Raw genomic sequence first — 25,927 nt, 5'->3', positions numbered from 1 at the left:
TCACACTGACACTGTGCCCTTGAAGAGAAAAACACTCCATGACCAGACTGCTGAAAAAGGCCTTGGAGAGGCGCTGGGGAAAGAGCACCAGTGAACTGAATCATCACCATCACCATAATGAGAGGAGATCTGTCCTCAGCGACAGACAGAGAGAGGGAGGGAGACAGAGAGAGGGAGGGAAAAAAAGAAGGAATAAGAAGAGGAGAGGAGTGTATGTGTGTGTGTGTGTGAGAGAGAGAGAGAGAGAGAGAAGCAGAAAGCAGGGGAAAACAAAAGAAAGAGAGGGAAAAAGAAAGAGCCGGGGATAGACAGAAATTGAAAAAGGAAGAGAAAGAAAGAGTGTGTATGAGAGACATGGGAGGTTAGAGCAGAAAAAACACAGAATGAACAGTGAGGGAAGAGAGAGAAGAGTTGGGCAATTGGAGGGAGATATGGGATAGAGCAAGCAAGAGAGAGAGGGAGGGATAGAGGGAGAGAGAGAGGGAAAGGACGGCATGTGCGTGAGAATAAAGCATAAAATGAGAGAGAGATAGGCGGAAGAGAGCAGGAGGAGGGAGGAGGATGCAGAGAGAGAACAAGAGTGCAACGAGCAGCGAGTGAGTGAACGAGAGAGAGAGAGAGAGAGAGCAAGAGAGCGAGAGAGAGAGCAGGAGAGAAGCAGTGACAAAGAGATAGAGGCAGGACTGGCAAGGCAGCAGATAAGTAGATGTAGTTATTTTGGATTCGGCTGCAGTGCTGACAGGCCAACATTCCAGGGTTAGATAGTGCAGGGTGGGTTTTATCACAACGCAAGCAACACTGACAAGGGAGCCCCTGTAAGGACAAAAGTGCTTAGGGGTGTATAGGGTGTGTAGGGTGTGTCAGCTCACAGGTAGGTGTGAGGGACAGGTCAGATGTCAACTTGCAAGTTCACAGTCGGATGGCCGCCACATTGAATGAATGATCCAGGAATGAGTGACATTAGATGCCACTTTCCATGCACGTTCCTGTCCTTGCCGTGATGGAGTGTTCATTCATTTCCATAACAAGCCACCATTCATTACCCATCCCCTAGCCATCCGTTAGCAAAAAGCAGAGGAAAAAGTGGGGGGAGCAGAGCAGGCCGGGTGCCTCAATCTAATCTCCTCCCTCGTGATCCGCTGACCTTGTCACTTAATCAAAGCTCCGACCACTTCTCATCACAGCCATACATCCTGCGCCCTCACTCTCCACCAGGATATGTGTCAGTCACGCCCAGCCCACTCCAGCCGCTGTCAATCATCTCCCCCAAACGCCCGGCCCACCGGCTCATCTGTCACCGTGACGTCCTGTGCCGCTACGGCACGACTGACTCTCTTATTACCCTCACGTCCGGCCTGAATTACAAGTGCGGAGTCAGGAGAAGGGGGATGGGGAGAAGTGGGGAGTGGAAGGGCAGGGCTTGAGTAACGAGCTCTCGCTGTTTATGTGTGTGTTCTGTGGATGCTTTGGGTGTGTGTGTAAATGTATGTTCTGTGTGTGGATTCATAGAATATGTTTCTTGTATGTTTGCTTGTGTATTGTTTTGTGTGTGTGTTTTGTGTGTGTGTGTGTGTGTGTGTTTGTCTCTATAGTAAGTTGTTTAATTAATGCCTTCTCTCACACGCCCCCACAACACCCCTCCTTCCTCAAGCACACACAAGGAGATGGCATTGATCAGGCCCACCCCGTCTGTGTGTGTGTGTATGTGGTGAGGGGGGACAGAGGCGATGGGCCGAGGTCGCTCCAGAGGAGATTAAGTGGAAATCTACGGGAAGAGAGAGGGCTTCACGCCTGGCGGAGCCTGGCCCTGATGGGCCTATGGAAGACCGCTGCTGAATGTCAAAAACCCCACGACCATCCACACTGCTGAGAGGGAGAGAAAGGCAGGCAGGCAGGCAGGCAGGCAGGCAGGTAGGCAGACAGACAGACAGATGAAGGAAAGGTAACGGAGTAAGACTGCCTGATAGATGGAGATACAGTGTTTAGAGATAGACAGGTGGGTGAAGAAAAAGAGAAGAACGGAGGTAAGGGAGAAAGAGAATGGAGGTAGACATGGTGGGGTAAGAAGGGACCGACACCCGAGGTCAGAGCTGGAAGAGAAATGAGAGGACTTGTCCTCTGAGACACCATATCAAAAACCAGCACACACAGAAGACTTAAGTTATTACAGTCCTAATCATTCCCTAACCATTCATCTCCTGTGTCTATAAGAAAAACAAATACTTATAGCATGCTTAGACGGATACTGTGCATAGCCAGAGGGGAATTCACTATCATAACATTACCCAACAACAGTGTATTATTCAAGCATTCACACATACACACCAACAGAAAAAAAGATTCCTTTTAGAACCTATTGTTCAATACAAGCCCCTCCCGGCGATGACAGAAGGCAAACATCAACTTGATACACGGCCCCTCTTTCCTCATTGAAGAGAACAGGGCAGGGAGAGAACCATCAGGAGCAATTTACTGTTGAGGCCGCAGGGCATAGTCTAAAGGACATAACATGATAAAAATAAAACACACAGAAGTAAAGTGACCACAGCAGAGACCATCACTCTTCCTGCCGCTCTGAGAAGAGCTTCTCTGACCCTGCCGCGATTTGCCTCAGAGGGCTGCCTCTGCGGTGGCAGGCGGCCCTGATAATAAAACAAAGGGACAGACACGCCGCATTTGTACCATCAGGTGTCGCTGGCCGGGGGTAAACATTCCATCCCCCCCCCCCCCCCCCGCGGTCCCATGGGTCAATGCATTGCGCTGGTGGTGGTGGGGGACAGAGGCCCATCTTCTCCACCACCACCACATCCCTACCTCCACCATCGCTCGCTCTCTCCATCACCGCCTCCACCGCATCAGAAATAACCGAAGTCTGAAAAAACAAGCAGGGGGGGGGGAGCAAAGGAGGGAGCAGCTGGTGCACAGGAGTGGCTGGTATAGGTGGGCTGGGAAACAAGATCATGATGACATTTCACAAAATAAAATTTGGCCAGTGAAGATCAGAAATGACACTGCTTGGAGAAATAGTTTATCTTGTATGTATGGTGCAGCAACGGCATGATAAACAATGATAATCACTGTACGTTTTTTTAGGTTTTTTTTTTTTTTTTTAGAAGAGGGCTAGAAAAAGCAGAGGAGAGCGGGCGACACGCGACAGGAATGACAAGAGCGTGGCCGTCGCGAGCGGAGCGGTGAAAAACTGCACCTCTCAAACGAGGCGAGGGGAAGAGAAGGAAATGCGGCCCCCTTGCGAGAGCGAGGCATGGATGCGCAAAAAGCACAAACCCAATTATCCTCGGGGCGAGCGCCGCTGTTTTGCAGAGCTGGCGCGCGCTTAAGGACTCAACCACGCTGATTACACGATGCCTCAAGAGGCTTTGGGGTGGACACAAGATAGCGCCGGCAGTCATTTCCTTCTGCCAAATTGACTTCTCAGTTGTTTTCGATCTGGGTACAGCTTATAGCTACAGAAAAACAAATCTTTTTTTTTCCCATTCTCGTGTCCTCCTCAATCATCACCAAAAGCTCACGCCTCTGTCCAGCCTATTTTTCGCTTTGATCTATGCTTACACCGTGTAAAAGGAATCGCCTTCTTTTTTAAACAGAGAATAATATGGGACATGGAGGGGTGCGCGTCAATTTGGCTTAAGTTTCCAGTGCCTAGGCTAAACTATAAACACCAACCGGTTTCGAAATTAAAGGCTAAACGTGCAGGCAATGGCTATCTGACAGATGGTCGCACGTGGGAGCGCAGAGGTTATTTTTGACACAGTAGAATGATATTGGCGCCATTCTTCCATCAGTGTCTCCAAATGGGCTTTTGGAGGAGAATTTCTTTTGTTTGATTCTGATTTTGCAACCATTTCTAATGCTTAGTTAATTTTGAGTTTTCACATCTTATACACATAAGCTATTTTTGTCTAGGCTACTTAGAAAATTCATTTGTAACTAGAATTTGTCCTATATCTTAATATTATCAAACTACATGTGACATTTGTTCAATAGCTAATTTGAGAACCTTGTAAGGGAGCGAATGCTGCTCCATCCTATAAACTCGTACATTTACCACAAATGGTTAGCCCTGTGAACGGGAAAATCTAAATGTGAACTGAAGGCCTAAAAGAAAGTTGCATTTAATATTACAGATTTAGCTTTCTGTGTCTGCACCAAGTCTCAGAACATATTTGATGTATCTACCCAACGGTGTACGCCGTTCTCGTCTCTTTATTTGTCGCACCATACCAGACCACATTTTCATGCAGGGCCTATTGGAATCCAATTTGTTTTTCATCTAACTAGTCACCTGTGAAACAAGTTTTTAAACCATGGCTGGGGGCACAAGTCCAATACCTCTCCCCATTGCCTTTATTAGTGTTTATTTCTAACCATAAAACTGCTGAGAGGATACGCACAGCCGGCCACGGGTCGTTACGTAGTAAAACAAAGTGACTGTACAGCGCATATCATTGCTGTTGTCGTGGAGGAATTAAAACTGTTTGTCTGACTTTGCGATGGAGAGTAGTTCAGAATAGAGGGCACACAACATAAACACTGCTTTGGACAGCTGCGTGCCATACTGAACATCCTCTTTATTTCTAAATTTGGTGCTGAAAGGGGGTGCTCTATCTGTTTCAATTCAGCAGGCACAAACACTACTAGCCTGCAGTAAAACAGAAACCCAGCAAGCACACACAACCTTATGCTTCAATGAGTCAATGAGGTATCACAACAACAAATATTTATGCCGCGGTGTCAAGGTCAAGTCCATGTCATCAGACTGTGGGAGCGCTTCGGCCCATATTCGCCCCAGGTTTGGGCCGCTCACGTTCCAAAGTAAACTGTAGCCTGATTGTAGCCTATAGGACAGACAGCCTTGTGTAATGAATCGATGGAGGGCAAGACGAAGTCAGAATGGATACATTCTAATCAAGGACGAGCAGACATTTTGAGGGGCTGTTGTTGCTCTAACCTGAAAGAAGGGCACCCCACCCCACCCGAGCCATTGGAAATTTAAGGGCCTACTTCACAATACTATAAAGATAGTATCCACCAAAATGCTATCATAGCATAATATAAAGCAGTATTGCGTGACGTGCAACAGTCACAAGCTGCGCATTATTCGGAAGTAGTGGAGATAATTTTTTTCACAGGGATTCCCATTGGTTATACCATTTGTCATTTATAATTTCCACAACTATAAAAGAGTCACCTGGAGCGCTCACACAACGTCAACAAAAGTTGGGATGCTACAGTGTCAAATGACAAGGGAATACCCCATCACTTTGTTCTGGGGAGCCGTCTGTGTCCCACGGAGGCATTCCTATCAAAAAGTAATACAAGTTTGGAAGATACGGCGATTGAATTTGCAAACTTTAACTATTACTGCTACTCGTATTTATGCAGCCACAACAGAAAAAAACTAAAACATTTTTTTCCTCCAGAGGGGCAGCTCAGCCAATGAGGGCAAACTGGCTGTTGCTCAGGCAACTTCAGCCCGGCCCTGTGCACGTCCTTGATTCAAATAGTAATTTTTCATCATCTGACAGGGACAGTTGAGCCCTTACTTTTGGTTGCCTAGTCCTTAACACCTACCCACATGCACACATTGAGCAGAGGAGAAAAACACGGTCACACTCAAGATGTAGAAGAATTTAGTGTTTATTGAGGTTTAACACAGTTTTTAACGGTCATAATGTACATGTGAAATGCGTGCAACAGAAGCTAACTCCCACTCTCAGCGACTTAACCAGCTGGAGCTTTGGCTCGTCGCTGTGTCCGCAGGGATGCGGCGCCCCCACATCTTTACAAGGCGTGAGATAGGCATTACAGCCCACTGGCTCAGTCTAAGACAGCGGACAAGACAACAGAACATATTACTAATGTGAAAATAACAGAAACGGTTCTAGGACGTGTGCGAGTAGGATTTGAGAGAGGGAGCTCTCAATGTGATGTATCTGAGGGCATGTAAACAAACTCAAATCCCTGCCTGACTGCCTATGACAGGAAGCACTGGAGGGTAAGGAAGTGAGTCTGCCTGTGTTACTCTATAAAAAAAAAGCTGCGCTCATGTGACTACAAAGACATTTCCTCCCCTCCCCTCTCTTCCTAACTCACACCCATTCTAAACAGTCATATTTGACATGCAAACTTCCATTTGCCAGAAGTGCGACATCCATTTGCACAACCCCTTTCCCAAACCTTTGTCCATTCACTCTCAACTCCCTAGTCACCATCAACCCCCAGCCCCTGCCTGTCCCAGCCACTCTATGCTGTTTGTCCCTGGTACTGCTGGTGAAGGCGCAGGATGACCTCCTGGGACACGATCTCCCAGCCCTCACCGTACAGGTTGACCTGGCTGCAGCTGTAGGCATCGCGGTAAGTGGCCTGGTAGATCGCTCGGCGGCCCAGCTCACAGGCCTCCTCAATGGTCAGGTCGTGCCGCAGGCCACTGTCCACCACACCGCAGGCGTACATGGAGCTCGAGCCCACAGCAAACAGGTTGCCACACACGCGGTTACCCTCCGAGTCCCCATAGTAGAGGCCTCTAGACACACACCCAAAGAAGGGAAAGTTGAGGAGTGAGGGCGAGAGATTTCACATCATCAAGCCAAGGGGGAGACAGGGAGGATTTTAAAACATGATTTCCACATAACAGGGTAAACCTAAACTAGAAGAAACTAATCTAGAAACCAAATCAAACTCAGTCATTAAAACTTTAACACACACACAATGACCCTTTAAGGTCAAACCATTGCAACATACTCAAACAAGGGAGAAATTATTAGTATTGTTATTATTATCATTACTATTATTTCACAATGAATCCAGCCCAGCGGCTAAAGGCAACCCAGGCTCCAGCCATCTCCCGCTGCCCTGATTAAACAACTAGCTGCTGACGAGGCAGCGGTGAGAGAGAGAGAGAGACAGACAGGTTGGCCAGCCTGCTTCAGGGCATCGCCCAAGGTGCTATTGATCTCACCAAAAAAACACCCAAATTAATTATTGATCCATACCTGAGGACCTAACCTCGCACCTCAAATGATAAAAGACAGCGATTAGACTTCAGGGAAGCGTGGGAGTGAGAGGGAGAGACTGAGACTGTGGACGATGTGGAATTACAAAATGTCCCAGTGTTGGCACCGCCGTCACCGTCACAAGCCCCAGGCAAACTTATATAGCCGGGTTACTAATAGGACTTGAGAAACAACATGTTCTGGTCCGGAGAATGACACACATAGACACACACACACACACATGTACACACGTACACTCATAATGCAAGGAGAGTAGTTATGGTGACTCGTTCCCATCTGTGCTCAAGCAGAGCCAGTGTGCAGATGGTAAATTAATGAGATCAGCTCTGTCAGACAGACAGTCTCCAGCACGCAGCCATGCAAACCTGTGAGAAGGCCGAGATCCACAGACACCTCCCTCTCAGTCTCTCTCTCTCTCTCTCTCACACACACACAGACACACGCACGCACAGACAGAAGCCTCTCCAAGATCCTCAGTTTTCCTTGAGTTCATGTTTGCTCTGCAAACTCTAGACAAGATGTAGAGTTTCAGTCAGTTTAGCTCGCGGACAATTTAAAAGGACCGCCTAACGGGCGAAACAGCCCTTCTAAAAACACGTTCGGGGAAAGCTCACGATAGCTTTCAACTGGTAAATTGAACGTTCTGCATGCTCCGTTACCTCTGCCTGATAATCGCCGGGGCTCTCCAGCTACGCAGGGTAATTTGCCATTCTGAAGGTGCAAGTGTAAATAGGTTAAAAGGGAGGAGGGGGAAAAAAAAACATAATGGGACCGACTACTCACAAGCACGCTCACAAGCAGCCCCTCCTGTCAAGAGAGACAAGGAGGGGCACTTGAGTAGCGAAGGGAAGAAACCTCTGTTACATCCACAATGCAGTTGGAATAGCCTCAAGAGAAAGCCTCACATTGTGATACACAAATGAGTGAGTTATGTCAAATAATGTATTGGAGGAAATTAAGGGGAAATCAGTCTGTGTGCCAAAGGATGTCAATACAAAATTTGCAAGCATTTGTACAGTGAGAAAGGCGCATCGGACATGGGGGGGGGGGCAGTTGAGACAGCCCGGGTGTTCCGTGTGGGCAACTCCTTCCGCTTGGTTACCCCCTAGTGACAAGCCGTTAGGGCTGGGCTCTTTTCAGAGGGCCCTTTGGAAAAAAATTATAAAGTATAGCACAAAAAAAAAAAAAAGGCTGAGTTCTGACACACTTAGGAAACACACAGGCTATAAACAGCACGAGGAGACACTGAGCACTCAGCTGACAGTCACACACCACTGCTTTGACTGGAGGGCGGCGAGGAGTTAAAAAAAAAAAAAAAAAAAAAACAATAACTCAACCGCACATAAAAGCTTCTCCTAAGAAACATGAAATCACTACTCAATCCAGTGTGTCGGGATGGATGCTCAGCTCTCGCCAATCCCCTTAACGGTGCCATTGTTGTTGGAGGTCTATGGCTTGTCACGTCGGAGTGACGGACGGACAGCCCCGAAGCCACGGCTCCTGCGTTACAGGTGTGGCGAAGGGGAGGTGGCAGGTGCCCGGCAGGCACGGCGCACACAAAACACCACCGCCTCCACCGGCGCTAAGCTCTTAAGCAGATGTGTCATGGCATTAAATGTTATTACAGGCATATTTGTCAGGCTCTCAACTATACACCATTAGATTTATTCCTCATGACACTTGGACACTTAATCACTCCTGAAAAAAAAATAAGAAAGGGAGAGAAAAAAAACGTGAGCTTGACATCAGTGAAAGGGGGTAACGAGCTCGCTCTTAATCGAGATTGATTTAATTTACATGACACTCACCTCTCCATTTAATCACCAGCATTGTAGCAGACGGCGTGAATATTGAACTTTTTTTTCCCGCCGTCTCTCATTCCCCTGAATCATTTTTTCTGAATTGATTGCCAGATTTACCGCGTCACTCTGGACGTCTGGCTGGTGCTGTCCATTTAAGGGGCCCCTTTCCATTAAAAACTTGTGGCATGCTCCGTATAAACCACATTGATCCCTGGGGGCCCGCATTATGCATGCGACCCGATTGTCCTGGCCGAAAGCCTCCGTCCATCATGGCACTGGTCTTTCCCGGCCCGCAGTCACAGCCATATTGATTTCACATTACGGTGTCACTGTGCTGGGCCCATTTAAACACGTCGCCTGTGATGTACTGCCAGTTACTGCACTTTGTCTGGGCAATTTTTTTTAAGTGGACCCTCGCACCTCCCCACACATAAAGCACCATGTGGAAACAGCTCCACTTAGTGGGAAGGCCTGGTGCTGCAACCATGACAAATTCCCCTCTGGTGAAATTAATTTGCTTCAGCACTGAAAATCCTGTTTGAGAGATTTCACTGCAACTCCTTTGAAATGTCACTCAGTATGATTCTTTCTGACTGGAAGTATTTTTTTTTCTAATGTTGCTGTGATAAACGAATGGGGCTCTTTGTTCATTTTCTATTTGCATACAAATGCCAAAACACCCAACATCACCGAAGGTCATGACAACGTGAAAACACTACAGACTACTGATTGGTCAGAGAGAAGTCTCATCGTCTGAACTTGGATGTAGAATTTCTCAAAATGTCCTGTTTTTTTTATCAGCAGTCTTTTGTTTTGCTGCCTTAAGCCACCTCTGAAACAAAATGTATCTCCTTGCTGTGATAAACAGCCACATACCGACATCATGGTTTCATGCCACGTCACTATGACGACCAGCTACATTGAGGGGGTACTAAACTGTAGTTGAATACGAAGTACCTGGTACCAAAAGCAAGTAGAGTCAATTCAAGTTGAGTTGAGCCAGTACCATGCAATTGAAAGGCGACTTCTTCCATCTAGTGAAGATGAAAATGTGTGCCTGTATTATATTAAGTAAATTTAGATGAAAGCATTTACATGAATACATGTAAATGTAGACCTAAATGTAGAATATGCACAGACACAGAAACTTCAGTACAACAATAAATGAATAACATGATAATATGAGTCAAAATAAGCTATTTTGGGCTACAGAAGGGCTACAGAAATGTCCACTGTATTTTGTACACTGTAACATATACGCGATTATGACTACTCTGTGTCATGAACAGTTCTAAAAATCACAGCCTATGTCAAACAGGTAGATATAAGGCAGTAACCCGGCAGAGGACAAGAGGTCAAATTTGGTCAATTTGACCAATAAGCCATGACACAAAGGCTTTCATGTAAACCTTAAAGTCAGTGATTTATTTTTCGTCATGTGTACAACTCATAATATACATGTATTTGAAGAATGAGATTGTTGCGTGGGTGTAGTGATCATTGGGCTGGGTCATTTATCGGTATATAAGGTACATCGAGATTTTGCCACGCCCTTTTAGCGCGCGTCCAGCGCAACTGTATCTCAGCTTCTGAAGTCTCAAAATGACCGGAATACCCAATACGAACAAGGTTTCTAAGCTCTAAAACCTTTACTTTTCGATATATTCAAGAAATTCAAGATTTGAAGCTTTTTGCGCCCCGAGCGAATATCAAAACGTTTTTTTTTTCTTGACTATCTCGAAAGGTAAAGGTTTTAGAGCTTAGAAACCTTCATAGAGCATATATAAATATGCATATTCCGTTCATTTTGAGACCAAATTCAAGTGTCTACGACCTTCAGAAGCTGAGATGCAGATGCGCTGGATGCCCGCTAAAAGGGCGTGGCAAAATCTCGATGTTCGCTCAGGTTACAGTAAACGACAGCACCCTAGTTTTGTTCCTCATGGTCAAATTAGCCAAAAACCGTTGAGAAAACTTGTGCCGCTCATAATCCATACTCAACCTATAGCCTGCTGGAGTACATAGCTTTTTCACGGTATACTATATCACTTTGTGGAACTGTCAAGAGATTTTCTTTGCTCTCTCATGATCGTGTTTACAGACTGGGCATTCTCCTGACACTTTAGCAAATAAATATACTTTTTCCCCAGAACAGATTGTTAATCACATTATATATATAATAGTGCTGTCAAACGATTAAAATATTTAATCGCGATTAATCGCATTTATGTCAGTTAACTTTTTTAATGCCCTTATCAACATGGAAAAGTGGATTGGCTTGCTTTATGCAAATGTTTTATTTTATTGAAAACCAACATTGCCAAACAGGGCGGCACAAAATAAAATTATAAAGTGCACATCTCAGGTAAACAAGGACTCTGCCTATAGTGCAGTTAAACCATGGCTTAATATTTTCTTTTTTTCAAGTTTGCTGGGAACATAGCAGTCAGGCCTCTTATTTCAGAAACAATGAACCGTAACAGTTAGGTTACCAATAAAAGGTAACCCTATTACTTCTTTGCTTTCAGCCAGCTGCCTGTTGACATTTTCAGACAACAGTGAAGCTCGCTTCTTTTGCACAACACAACTTTTAAAAGTAAACTTTCCATTCAGAAGCTTTTTATCATCCATTTCGCCGTATCGCGCCGCTCACCATTCACTCAAACCGTAACGTTAGCCTACTACACAGTTTGCGAGGCCAAAAAGAACGTTAATCTAAAAAAAAAAAAAAATGCGTTAATCTCGCGATAAAAAAATGAACAGCGTTAAAATGGGTTTGCGTTAACGCCGTTAATAACGCGTTAAACTGACAGCACTAATATATAATGTAAATGCTTAACAGAGGTCTATTATTTTAAAAATAAATGAATGTGAAATCAAAACCTATATACACTTCAGTTCAGTCACGTTCTGCAAAACATTGTCCCGACAGTGGCTCAACTGAACATTTAGCCCACTTCGTAGAAAATACAGATAGGCTATAGATTATGTATCGGTATTCAGCATACAAATATTATTTTTGGTCCATATCGCCCAGCCCTAGGGGATTACTTGATTGATTGCTTCTCTTGCCATTCCAGATAGCATTTCAGTCGCATCTAAACACCACACCATCCAAACTCTAAAAATACTATTTATAGTGACAGCATCTAGCCAAAATGACATTTCGTACCACAAGTAAAATGTCTAGACCCATTTGTCATTGCTAAACAAATCCTTAAGTTCTCTTTTTCTTTTTCTCTCTTTCTCACTCTCTCTCTCACTCTCACACACCCTGGGGATTTACCCTCCCTCTCTCTCCCTCCCTCTGTCTCTCTCTCTTTCTCTCTTTCCCTCTCATCACACAACAATATGAATTTTCAATCAAGGGGCCATTTTCTAATGACTAATTAAAGAACTCAATTTCTCTGCAGTCAATTTGTCTGATGCTAATTGGGAGAAAACTGAAATGATGCATGGCTAATAATCCCCCAGTGCTAAAAAAACTCTTTTTCCAATGAGCTCTTCAATATTACATGACAGCTGTGGAGCCCAAAGTCCTTTCTACAACTTAATCAAAAAAACTTTCCTCAAGCAGCAGTGTGTAATGCTCCATGCCTGTTTCTGTGATTGCTAAATATAGCTTATATATTAGGACATGTCCAAAACTAAACCACATAGAAAAGTACTAGTAAAGTACTATTGTTTGCTGTATATTTGTTTTAGAATATTTTAGACTGCAATATCTTTGATCTACTACAATGTTTGTTCAGACTACCAAAGGTAGTCTAAAGGTTCACTGAAGGTTACCACACAGAGCTAAGCTATGTGTCTGGCCAATTCATTACCATCATATTTCAACACCGACTCCAAATGTGATAGTGTGCCGGGCAGCAGCAGCACCAGCACTAGAACAATTTCTTCAAACACTCAACCTTGTTTTACAGGGCATGACTATGCATTAATAACCTAAATCAAACACTGAATTTGGAAGTCGTGATTTCAACAGCCGAGAGACATTTTCAGAAAAGACGATTATTCACTTGGCATCTGTTAAAGGGGAATGACAGCGATCTTTCAAAAACTGTTTCTTATTTAGACAATAACACATTCCTTGTGAGCATTTCCTTTTTCATTTTTAAATGGACCATTCTAGTGGAGGAATAGCAATCCTCTTGAGCTGAAAACAAGAAAAAAATACTCATGTCCTCAAATTCTCTTCTATTCTCTTCTATTTTTTTCGTCTTTTTGGGCACCACTTCATGTAATAGGGGTTTCAAGACTAAATGTATCATCCAATTAACAGTACATTCTAACTTATCACTATTTTCTATAATAATTGAATGCCATTTCTTACCAATACTTGTAGATACTTCTAACCTGCGACTCCTATTACTCAAATATGTTAACACTTCCAACCTAAATGCGTGAGCATCGCCTCCTCAAAAAACGTCACTGTATTTCAAGACACTCCAGACACATTTGTTTATCTCTGAACAAGAATCAAGCAAAGCAATTGTTTTGAAATAGCTGGCCACACCTTGTAATAGCCAATATTGACTGGCTGCACCACTGCTGGTAATGAGCACAGAGGAGATGTGTGTATATTTACCTGGCCCCCTCTTATCCCAGCCACACACCATGGTTCCCATGCTGAGGCCCATGCCCTTGTACTGGTACACCATGTTGGCGAGCAGCTTGGACGTGGCGGCCACAGAGATGCGTTCCTTGTTGCGCAGCTCATAGATGCGGCACTGCCTGGCCAGCAGGCACTCCCAGAAGCTGCAGTCGGCTGCGCCACCGGCCATGGTGCCCAGCAGGTAGAGGCTGATCTCGATCACTTTCTTCAACGTCTGTGAGGCGATGTAGGAGCCCCCTGTTGCCCTCGAGTCCACAGCCACGATGACGCCATGCTGGAACTGGGTGGAACATATTGAAAGAGTTCAGCATAATGTTCACCTCAAAGCATTCAAACATTATGCATGATCAAGTTCATAAGGCAAGGCTATGGCAACATCTTGGGCATCTGAACTGAATTGAGTGAATTACCTTTTCAACTTACTTGACTGAATGAACGTTGGAAGAAAGTTGAATGAACATTTGCAACAACACATCACCTATTATTCAGGGCTGATGACACTCATGACTGAGAGACAGTTTAGTCACTCACAGCATCATGTTACACCTGCAATAACACAGCTTCATCATGAGGGCCAGGGCCTGATTCATCAATTAACTCACACAAGTGTAACACAAGCGATTATTCATCTGATATACACAACACGCTCACTTAGCTGCTTAAGATGCTGAATCCAGGTTTGTTTGTTTTTTCAATCAGATGATTGGCAAATTTGAATCAATAGCCTAAACATCGGTTCCCAAACTGGGGTACGCGTACCCCCAGGGGTACGCGAAGTGGTTCAGGCGGTACGCGGGGAGAAAATGTCCGCGATAACAGAAAACGGACGGAATTCGCAGAATGTCCCGTTTGAAACAGAATTGCAACTTTCAGACGGAAACATCATTTTGTGCATCAAAATCGCCCAAATTCCCCTGTATTTTTTCCTGCAAGGCTGTATTTCTTTCTTATAAACACAACAACGATCGCAACGATGAACAAGCATTAATTAGAAAACAAGAGAAAATGTCACGTCTGTGCTGAACTCCGCTCCGGCCACGCCCCCTATTCAACACAGACCTCCGTAGCCTGTCAAGTACGGAACTGTAAAAAGTTTGGGAACCACTGGCCTAAAATATCCAATGGGGGGGGGGGAGCTCTATAAGACTGGTGTAATTGCCAAAGAAGGTCACTCATATGGCTGGTATTACATTTTTATTCATTCAACTCAGCACCAGAGGAGTTACTCCGACAAGTTATGACACACTGACAGTTTCTGATGCGTCCTAATGTTACATTGAAGTTATGAAAGTCGAGCTCTTGCAGTTATTTAGCAAACAGTGTCATCTGCAAGGATTAGCTACACAGTTGTCTACCTAACATCAATTTAAGTTTAGGGAGGGAAGGCTCGGATGTAGTTAAAGTTTATTGCGCACCTGACGTTACTAGCCAGGCAAACAACTACCAGAAAAGGCAAAGATAGCATGCGCCAACACCAGCTAGCAAAAGTAAGCCAACCAGAGACCGTAAAACAGCTGATCTTGGCAAGCTCGTTGGCAAGTGACCTGCTTACTAACTTATTTTGAATGCTAGTTTGGTTGTTCCATGAAGAAACTCGATGTTTCTTTCGGGCGCATCCTCATCATAAGCAGCGAGGGAAGGGTTCACAGCGAAACTGAGACTGTCGACTGGGTTAGAACCAAACCCCAGATGACCCTGATCCAAACCACAGGCACAGACAAAAGGCCGGGTATTTAAAAAATCCACAGACTCACTCCTAAGGATACTGCTGAGGGCCGTCTTCCTTCATATGATTACAGCTAGCTACCGTTCATCCAGCCATGTACATTTGTTGTCAACACACATTTACAGTCATCCTTTTGGATATAGCCCTCTGCTGGTTGGGGTGAGTGACGCATAGCAAGATACCACTCCTTATGTTTACCTGAAAGTTTGTATTGGACACTTATTATTTATCAGGTAAGAAAACACTTAAGTTTATATTATCTATACACAAGTAAGTAGGCCTAACCTACATTATTTCTGTTGCATCTTCTCACGGTAAATGCGTAGGCTACTAGTCATAAACGAACAAACACTGGGAACAAGTCAGTGCACATATTCAGACAACCCTCTTTTTTGCTAGCTATACTTAGGAAGAGCAAGATGCATGAAATAACACTAAAATTAGGCTTCTAAAAATGTGTGTCATTGTTGTGCAATCACTTTCTATTGTTTACCCTGACACTATTCATTAAAGACGGATTCATTCTTATATAGGTGACTATGCTACCCAACACCATTTGCTGGCTTTCATCCTTTTTCCCCCTTCTGATCACAGTTTTTCTTCTGTAAAACTGTGTCCCTGTTACACAGCATCTTCTCTCCTCATTCTCTCCTCATTCCCCTTAGTTTCTTCTCTCTCCCTCACTTTCATCTGTCCACGTCTTCTCAGTCTCTCTCTGTAGTACTCCTCTCTCAAGTCTTCCCTCTCCCTGCGCCTCCATCCACGCGCAGTGATGTGAAAGATGTCCACATTGTTCCCCGAGTACGCATCCCTGTGAGTGGCCCTGTACACGGCCTCCCTGGCCACAGACACGGCCTCCTCCTCGCACATCTCCCATCTCACGGCACCGTCCAGCACCGAGTAAGCATATGGGGAGCCAGAGCCCACAGAGAACAGTTCCCCCCTCAGGAAAGTCCCATCACTGCACACATAACAAAGCCTGGGACCAGATTGCTTTGTGGTGGTGATTTGAGAGCTGATGGGGCTCTGATTTGAGGCAGCCTGTGTTTTGGTCCTTTGATCATGGTGTGACAACATGAAAGGCTCAACCCGGCCTTCTGGGTCTTCCCATTTTCTTTGAATCTCAGACTCAAGAGGGCGGCTGAGGGCATTCGCTGGTAATGGTTCTGAAACACATCTAACAGGGATTTCACAAACACTGAGGCCCTTGTTGCTTTTAACAGCCGTGCCGACTTGAGATTCCATGGCTCCTCCCTGTGTCTCGCTGTGTACCCCTCGCTCCTCTCTGTCCCATCCACACAGAGTTAAGGCCACACACACTTCGGTCCCCTTGAAAGGATGCAGCATGAAGGAAAGGAGCTTGGCGGAGCCGACGATGGAGAGCCTGCGGCCATGGCGGAGCTGGTACAGGCGGATCTCTCGGGCAAGGATCCGCTCCCACAGCATGCAGTCAGCACCACAGCCTGAGGAGGTGACCACCAGGTGGGAGTGGATGGGAGAGATCTTGTTGGTGGTAGGGCAGGCAACCAGTCCGGCACAACTTGCGCGAGAGTCTGCCGCTGCGATGACGCCGCCCTGGAAGGAAAAAGCCAAGGTGGTGGTGCCGTGAGACAGAGGGAATGGACGTGTCACTGATGTAGATGGATTAGACCCCTGAGAGAAAAAAGCATTTGTGTGGTTTGCACAGATTAAAGTGTTTTGTGAGCGAGGAATGAAAAAACATAGAGGAATGCCACCATGCTTTGCTCTTGGTTCTCTCCAAGTGGAATTGTGCTTGTAGGATGATCTTGAATAAAACCAGTTATCTTCATCAGGTATGACAGTGGTTGAAGAGCTGCATGCTGGATAAAGAGCAGAGTCCTGAAAACCACACACATCTTGCAAAGCCATTCCTTCAAGAAATGTACCACAGTCATCACTCTACCCAGAGTTAAGACTGGCAAAGCAATCTATTTAAAGGATCCATCCCCTCCCCTGCATACACACACAAAGACATTAGACATGACTCATTGGAGGATTCGTTTGAATGACATAGGATATTTAGCTTAACATGGTGATATTTAATATTCTGCTTGTGTTGAATAACGCCAAACAATGAAGCGACTCTTCAAACACTGAAAAAGCTGACAAGTATTTCATAGTATGCTTTTCTGAACAAGAAAACAACAAATCTAGTCAGCAGCTATTTACTGTCTAAATTAATTAATGAAAGTAATGTTGTTAGCATGCAAGTTGTTACAAGAAAGTATTCATATAATTATTGCCATTATTAATATTAACATTAATATTATAGTTTCAAAAGAAGTAACATTTTTATATAAATATTCTAGCATTTTATCCTCATATTTGGAATCCATAATCATTTAGCTGTGTTGGAGCCATAAGCTTTTATTCAATTATTGTGTCATTGTTTGAATTAGCTCAAATGTTGGTTATATCCAGGGAAGAGATTTTCAATATTGGATTTATTTTACATTTATACATGGCGGAGCTCATCAGCTCAAGTAATAACGTCACAACTATGCTACCTTCAAACTCTTTTTGCATCTCGCAGGAGTTCGTCAGACAGAAACTGCTGGCGTGTTTCAGTCATCTTGGCTCTACGGAAGAGGGGAAGGCTCACTTACCTTCACTTTGATCAGAACCAAAATGGCCTCGGTTTTGCTATAGCCAAGACGCCGTTACCATTTTCACCCGCTCATTCTCATAAACCATGGCGTCTGGCAGTGCGATGAAGGTCTCCTGCGGGAGAGATTTGGATTGTATACCTGAAGTAACGGATACCGTAGCTGCTGTGGCAAAACTTGGGTGAGCATTTACGTTCATTATAGATAGCTATATATATTAATACATAGCTGAAGTGGAGGAGGTAAATCCATTGAAATTGCCGCTGGCTTCATTCCACATGTGATGTCTGTAGCTAAGGTACCGGGGCTAGCAACTCTGCTAATAATTCAGAAAGCTAACTATAAACTAGCTTGCTAACTACGCCGCTTACTGTTCGCTTAGCACGTGTTGAATGAATTAATTGATGGTAGCTAGTTAACTGGCTAACGACGAATTGCTAGTTTCTTTAGATAGGTTAACCACGTTTCAAGAGTGTAAATGAACTTAAAAATACAGGTAGTTCATTCATTGTCTCATAACTAAGCGTGTGCATCTGACCGGACAAAAGAAAGTCAACCTTAATTCATATCAGCTATCATATTGCTAACTCATTCCTCCTCACCCAAGTCAACTATCTACCTAAGTTAACGTTAGCTGTCACCTGTCATTATTTAGCAGTAACATTAGCAGTTTTTAAGGAGGCGCATAATATGAACTAATGGAGGTAACCTGCCAGAGTTCTTTTACATGTTTAGTTGCATTACGGTAGAAAGGCTTTTTTTCTGGAAAATAACATCTGGACCTGGTAGCTTGTTCTGTCATTTCAGGAATACATGTCACTTGGCTAGTGACGTGGACGTTATTGGTGTTAGTAATATTAAGTAACGTTATTTAGCGAGGAAGAACACAGAGTTTGAACATTTCCCATCAGCCTGGGTTAATTCTACTGTGGTTGGTTACATTGCACGACTATAAAGTAGACATCACTTTCTCTAAAATTTCCCTCGGGATTAATAAAGTATCCATCTATCTATCTTCTCCATACTGTTAACGTGGTTTCCCAGGTTGATACGCCGTGTCATCGTTTTCTTTCAGATTCGACTTCCTCTGCATGCCCCTTTTCCATCCACGGTTCAAAAGGGAATATGAGCTGGAACCTGCCAAGTCCCGGGCAGGGGCTCAGACCCGCTCAGACCTGCTGTTGTGTGCAAGAGGTGAGATGTTATGAAGCACAAGCCTGTGGTTATATTGGAAAACTTTTTGTTGGAAGTGAAACCATATGATGGTTTCTAGGTCAATGTTTCTGTCTAATATTCACACTAATTGGTGATTTTATAAAACGCGGTCTTGATGAGTTATTAATTATGTAAATGTTAGTTCCGAAAAAAACACAAGGGTTTTATGTGTATGATTGACATTACTGCCAATCCTTAGGGGATCCGTATATTTTTCTCTGGACTTCTTCTAAGGTTATGGAAGCCATTTATGGGATTGTCTAATGGGGTTTATCAAAATTTTAATAGAATGGAAATAACTATATCACATCTTCTAAAATGCATGCTATTGGTGTCTCACCCAGATTGGAACACACTAATTGTTGGGAAGCTATCACCATGGATAGAAGTGGACTCTGAATTGACGACCATGCGCAGGAATTCCGAAGCAGTAAGTTTGCCTTCCTTGTTGATTAATACATCAAACATTCATGCCTGCCTAAGCGGCCCTGTGTTTTTCTGTATTTCCTAAAGCTAAAGGACATGGACCTGAATAGTTTTTCATAACTCTTTACAATATAAATGTTGATATTAATTTCAAATTAAGGGTTGTAGGGACTGACCTTAAATTGCAAAAGAAGACAGATGAGCAAAGAGTCTTTGCTTCTTGCTGTGCTGGATTAAAGTGTGTTGTTCTGCAGCGTGTACAAAATGGTCATTGCTGTCTTCGGTTAATCGCTTCCTCCAGGCTATGGTTCAGGAGCTGAATTTCTGTGCCTATCTGGGCCTGCCAGCCTTCATGATCCCCCTGAGAACCCCTCACTGTGCCAACCTGGCACGCGTGCTGCTAAACCACCTCCACACAGGACACCACTCCTCCATGGTAATGCCACAGTCATCTGAGCCACCATCCATCTGCTTACAACAACTGCTTATGTACTGATTTACGCCATGGGTGAACCGGTCATAAGATGTGCATTTGATTCACTGTATTGATTTATGCTTATGGTTGCATGACCTCATGGTGACCTTGTCTTCCCAGTTTTGGATCCGGGTGCCCCTGATGGATCTAGAGGATGTGCGTGATGACCTCATCGAGAATGAGCCCTCCAAAAACATGGATGATGGCAGCAATGATGAGAAAACCTGGGGCTGGTAAGAGTAATGTCACAATAGTGTAGGCACAGTGTAGACCTCCTACTCCATCTTTTCTGTCACATTACATGTACTCACACCTTAGACCTTGAAGTGTCCACTTTGATGACAAAGGAGGTCATTCAAGGGGGTGAGCATTGAAGGGGAAGCATGAAAAATGGAAACTGAAGTTTGAAGTCCTGTGGTCCACCCTATACTAGAATGCACTTTTAAGGCTGCAGGTATAGGACATGTGCAGAGCATAATGGCATGTGACATCTTTCATGTGTCGTCTTAGGTGGCATTCCTTCAGAACACTCTGTGACTACAACAAGCGGATCTGCTTAGGTAAGATTCACATTTCACAAAGAAATACAACATGAAGATGTTGCTTGTAATATATTGAAAAGGGTGGAAACATGTTTCAACTCCAAGATGATGCATTAATGTCATTGTTCATTTTTTGGTAGTTTCATTCCCAAAGTATTACAGGGGATGCTGAAAGTGTTGACATTAGTTTTTAATCAAATGCTTAACCGATGACAAATGTACTTCACAAGAGAATTTGCCAGTGAAATCATTGTAGAGAACATTTTAACAGTAAGGGGATTTTCACATAACCAGTCTGTGAAACTGTTGCCTAGCCAGACACTTATCCTTTTTACATTTTTGTATTCATTAACGCAAAAGGGAAGGCAAGGATGTGAGGTTCCAGATTCATGCTTTATCTTTATCCCATGAGCATATCAAATATGATAGCACTTTAAGACAAAAAGCAAATTTAAGACATGTTGGGGAAAGACAGAATGAAACATGAAATTTGAAAAAGAGAGCCGTGCCCAGAAAGATCAGCTCCATAAAAATGGCCTCCTGTGTTCTTTTTGAAGCAATTGAGATTGCTGCTGATGTGCCCTCGGATACGGTTATTGACAAGTGGCTTGGAGAACCAATCAAAGCAGCCATTCTACCGACCAGCATCTTCCTCACCAATAAAAAAGGGTTTCCTGTGCTCTCAAAAGCTCACCAGCGAATCATCTGCCGTCTCTTCAAGGTACATCAGGAGCTACACACATAACATAGTAAAATAGTCATAGTATAGTATGACATAGTATAATAGTCTGGCTTATAACTAGACATTGGCTTATACAGCCTGTAAATACTGGAAGCTGGAAGCTTTTTAGTTTTACCTAAAGTCGTTTTTACCTTCTCTTTCAGCTGGAGGCTCAGTTCATCTTCACTGGGACGAGTCGGCACAGTGAGAAAGACTTCCGTTCGTACCTGCAATACCTGGAGTATCTCAACCAGAACCGCCCAACTCTTAACGCTTACGACCTCTACGCCAAGGGCTATGAAGATTACCTGCAGTCCCCATTACAGGTGTGTGTGTGTCTGAAACAGAAGAATGGAGTGTTAGCCTTTGAAACCTTTTCTCTGATATGCTCAATATTTTTATCATAATGATTTTATTTATTTTTAAATTCTGATTTTCTGTTTCTCAAAGCCTCTAATGGACAACTTAGAAGCACAGACGTATGAGGTGTTTGAGAAAGATCCCATCAAATATTCACAATACCAACAGGTTAGTTAGAACTGCTCCACTCTGCACCATCTGGTCATTTTTCCTCTGCCTCTTAATGTAATGTTACTGTGTGCGTCCCATGATATGGATATTTCCCTGTATAGGCGGTATATAAGTGCCTGTTAGACCGAGTGCCGGAAGACGAGAAGGATACTAATGTCCAGTAAGTAGTCCCTTTTTCCACAAGCACCAGATGACTTCATGTGCATGCACTATTCGTTTCTCCAATGACTGAATGAATTAAATATCTATAATGAGTGAAATCTCCCTGTGCCTGTGTCCCCCTCCAGGGTGCTGATGGTGCTAGGGGCAGGCCGTGGGCCTCTGGTAAACGCCTCCTTGCGTGCGGCCAAGCAGGCAGACAGGAAGCTGCGTGTGTATGCCGTGGAGAAAAACCCCAACGCTGTCGTCACGTGAGTTACTATTATACTTTTTGTTTTGTTTCTACACCATGATTATATTTAGCCTGTTCCCAGAGACCCTATAGCACATGTCTGAAGAACAAGCTAGTCACTAGTAATGGCTTGAGGGGGATGCAGACAAATTGCCTGCACTTACAGCAAGAAGAGGAAATGCGAGTGAGTGAAGAGCATAGGATGATTATCTCGCTCTCAATCATTGCAGGCTGGAGAACTGGCGCTTTGAGGAGTGGGGTGACCAGGTGACTGTTGTGTCGTGTGACATGCGGGAATGGACGGCTCCAGAGAAAGCTGACATCATCGTCAGCGAGCTGCTCGGGTCCTTCGGGGACAACGAGCTGTCCCCCGAATGCCTTGACGGAGCGCAGCACTTTCTGAAAGGTAATGGGAAACCGTCTCTTACCTGATTTGTTTTTGGGGGTTTTCCTCAGGCTTTGCAGAGGCAGGAATGCATCTCATCTCTCTGAGACCACACATGAGCTGTTTCAGTAACATTGTACCGTTTTAGGAAGCACAGTGTGTTCTTATTTGGTCATTATCTGGTCTTTTGATTGTCCCCGTGCCCCCCCATCTTTTGTTGTGCTCTCTCAGAGGACGGGGTCAGTATCCCCAGCTCATACACCTCCTTCCTGGCCCCTCTGTCCTCGTCAAAGCTGTATAATGAAGTGCGGGGATCACGGGAGCGGGACAAGGAGCCAGAGTGCCACTTTGAGACGCCCTACGTCGTCAGACTGCACAACTTCCATCAGCTGGCTGATCCCCAGCCATGCTTCACGTTTACACACCCGACTACAGGTATGACATCATACTGACTGAATCATACTTGAAATGTAGTGAAATTTAATAGGAAAACTGAGGTCAGGTTCAGGAGAAAGAAATCCTACCAAGAGTGTCCCATTTATTGTTTACATTGAACATTTCTACAAATATGTAAACCTTCCAATGTAATCTCACTGGGTACCATACCTTTTTACTGTAAAATGTTTTATCTGAATGGTGTCTTAAGTGAGTCCAATCCATCTTTAGACAGCACACACATACATAGCACACACAAGTCCACAACCTTTTACCACACATCGTCTTATGCTATGTGCATCTCTATATGCCATATACCTCATGGCATGCAGGCCTGTAGATTGTGACTTCTACGCATCTCCACAGAATCCCACCTCTGCTTGGACTGATGCATCATCTCTCTTTGTCTCCCTCCAGACATGAACAATAATAGGTACCAGTGCCTACGATTCCCTGTGGGGTGCAACTCTGTGCTTCATGGCTTTGCCGGCTACTTTGAGACCACGTTATATAAAGACGTCATGCTAAGTAAGTCCAAATATCCAACATTAACACCAGTTAATGCTGTATGACGTCTATCCGGCCCGTTGTAAAAAAAAAAAAAAGGAAGGTGAAGGTCTTTTTCCCCAAATGTTATTCTATTCTTGCTGGAGTGACATGTATTGGTTTTTGTGAAATTATTAGATTTGACTAAATTCAGCTTTATAGTCATTGTGTAGAGTACAGGTACAAAGGTAATGAAATACAGTTCGCAGAAGTGCAAGAGAATGGTATTATTTACAGATAAGTGCCAATGTAAGTAGTACAGCATAAGTGATGCTACACTGTTCATACAGTATGTACAGTGTTATTGACAGTGGTGAGTAACATGTATAAAGATAACTATATATGTATAATAAATTGAATATGTTATACATGGATGAAGTGGACAGAGTTGGAAAGGGGAGTGTACATATAAGGGTTGTATTTACAGTGTAGACAAAAAAATGATGGTTGGTTGTATGCTGAGAGGTTCAGCCTGTGCAAAAATGAGCAGTGCAAATATAAAAGTATTAAGACAGTGCAGTAATGAATGCAACAATGCTTAGCTTCAGCAGTCACACCCTTAAGCATGACTGTCTCTTTCCCATGTTGTAGGTATAAGACCAGAGACCCATTCCCCTGGGATGTTCTCCTGGTTCCCCATCCTGTTTCCACTCAAAGTAAGTTGTTCAGAATCTACTGACTGAAGCACACCAGCTAGCAGTACATTGCTTCTTCCTGTCAACAAACATATAACATGTATAATGCCGATGCAAGCTTGTGCTGATCAGTATCTGTTGATCTCATTCAATTTCATTGGATGTCATTAAATCGTCATCGTGCTCATCGATTTATTCTTGTTGTGAGCACCTTTCAACTCTTCTTCTGTGTGTGTGTCTCTCTCTCTCTCTACCTTGCAGCAGCCAATCGCTGTTGCGGGTGGCGATCACGTGGGCGTGCGATTCTGGAGATGCAATAATGGGAAGAAGGTGTGGTACGAGTGGGCGGTCACCGAGCCAACATGTTCTGCCATCCACAACCCAGCTGGACGCTCCTATACCATTGGCCTGTGAAGACGGAGGACACACACACACACACACACATCACGCAAACATCACACACACAAACACACACATATTGTTGTAAATTAGTTACGAGTGGAAGTGAGTCTCCCCTCTGTTTCATTGCTGTTCAGGGCCTACCCACATATTCAGATCAATGGTGGGCATTTTGAGTTGAGAGCTACCGCTGAGAATTCCTGTAAATCCAAGGCTTGTCGCTGTTGTCTTTCTTTGTTTTGTCAGTCCAATGAAGGTCATTATGAAAACTGGATTTAGTTTGAAGTAGGCACCAGAGGGGGGGGGGGAGGAAAAAGAGAAGCAAGAGTAGCTTCACTTTCTTCCTTCTTTCTACTTCTTTGTTTGTTTGTTTTGGAAGTACGACGAAGTCTGTAAGTTAGCCATTAGCTGCACACACAATATTTGGAGTGTCATCAAGAGCCATATTTTCTAAGGCGATTTCTGTTTGTGTTGTGATCTGTATGTGTCAGCCACATCCTTGGTGCTACAGGTCAGAGGGAGATTTCAGAAACACGAGCCAGCTAAACCTACACCCTTACCGGGCATGCATTCCACACTGAGATGCCATGCAAGTATGTCAGTGCCACACTTGTGCGCACAGCAACTCACACAGAGGTTGAGCTTCCTGTGTCAGAAGAGGTCAGTTGATGGGTCAGAGGAAAGGAGTGGTGGGGGGCAAGAAGAAAATGACTATCTTTCTCAGTTTCCCCTCTTTTCCCTTTTGTATTTTTTGTTTGCCACAAAACCACAGTTTTAAACTGGCTACTACATAAAAAAAACTACATAATAAAAAAAAAACAAATTTAAAATTGGACATGATGTGTAACTACGTTTATTTTCTGTGCTGTCATTCTGTGTATAATTAGACAACAACTTGAGCAGAATAATTAGATCTCATGATGAAGGCTTTGACCCAAATGTGCCGATATGGTTTCTGTTTCCTGGCGCAGCAGGTGACTGCTGTATTGAGTAGAACTGAAACAACAAGACAAATTGGGGAGCTCCATAGATCTAACCAAAAAATAGAGTGCAACTGTATGCATTCAAGATCATTTAAACTTTTGGTCGGTTGGAAGGGGGCTGTGTTGGTTACATTTGCAAACAAAAGCTGGTATCTTGTATTGTATGTCCTTGTAATTGTCATGTGAAGCAAGCTAGACAAAAAAAAATGTTTATGAATGTTATTGTCTAGGGTTCTTGAACTTACTGCGCGGGATCTTCGCTCCTTCACAGGAAGATTGGTTTACAAGCAAATTCCAAATAATTTTTTGCTTGCATTAAAAAGACAAAATAACTTCGTACTACACTCAAATTAAACGAGGCCTGTATCAGCAGTTTAGTAACGAGTGTTTGTTCAAAGAAATTAATGAAATTGAACCTGAGCCCTGAAACTCGTAC

The 25,927-nt window shown here is 44.0% G+C and overlaps 3 protein-coding genes across 3 annotated transcripts; 1 reads left to right on the top strand and 2 right to left on the bottom strand.

Moving 5' to 3' along the window:
- Positions 1–5,642: 5,642 nt before the first annotated feature.
- psmb5 (proteasome 20S subunit beta 5) lies at positions 5,643–13,731 on the bottom strand. Its single transcript, XM_031559450.1, has 2 exons — positions 13,428–13,731; positions 5,643–6,542 (listed from the first exon to the last, which is right to left on the bottom strand). Exons 1-2 carry the CDS (start codon positions 13,621–13,623, stop codon positions 6,265–6,267), a joined length of 474 nt encoding a protein of 157 aa, XP_031415310.1. The 5' UTR covers positions 13,624–13,731; the 3' UTR covers positions 5,643–6,264.
- Positions 13,732–15,571: 1,840 nt separating this feature from the next.
- psmb11a (proteasome 20S subunit beta 11a) lies at positions 15,572–17,070 on the bottom strand. The gene has a single exon (XM_031560358.2). It carries the CDS (start codon positions 17,068–17,070, stop codon positions 15,802–15,804), a length of 1,269 nt encoding a protein of 422 aa, XP_031416218.1. The 3' UTR covers positions 15,572–15,801.
- A 707-nt stretch (positions 17,071–17,777) lies between these two features.
- On the top strand, positions 17,778–25,040 carry prmt5 (protein arginine methyltransferase 5). Its single transcript, XM_012835322.3, has 16 exons — positions 17,778–17,988; positions 18,883–19,001; positions 19,367–19,452; positions 19,750–19,884; positions 20,044–20,156; positions 20,434–20,483; positions 21,023–21,186; positions 21,351–21,512; positions 21,637–21,714; positions 21,819–21,877; positions 22,005–22,127; positions 22,339–22,514; positions 22,725–22,928; positions 23,346–23,456; positions 24,066–24,130; positions 24,371–25,040. Exons 1-16 carry the CDS (start codon positions 17,894–17,896, stop codon positions 24,521–24,523), a joined length of 1,893 nt encoding a protein of 630 aa, XP_012690776.1. The 5' UTR covers positions 17,778–17,893; the 3' UTR covers positions 24,524–25,040.
- The last annotated feature ends 887 nt before the right edge of the window (positions 25,041–25,927 follow it).

This window comes from Clupea harengus, chromosome 22, assembly GCF_900700415.2.
Source record: "Clupea harengus chromosome 22, Ch_v2.0.2, whole genome shotgun sequence".
NCBI lineage: Eukaryota > Metazoa > Chordata > Actinopteri > Clupeiformes > Clupeidae > Clupea > Clupea harengus.
The sequence above is the reverse complement of the archived record's forward strand: the minus strand, read 5'-3'. Positions and strand labels throughout refer to the sequence as shown.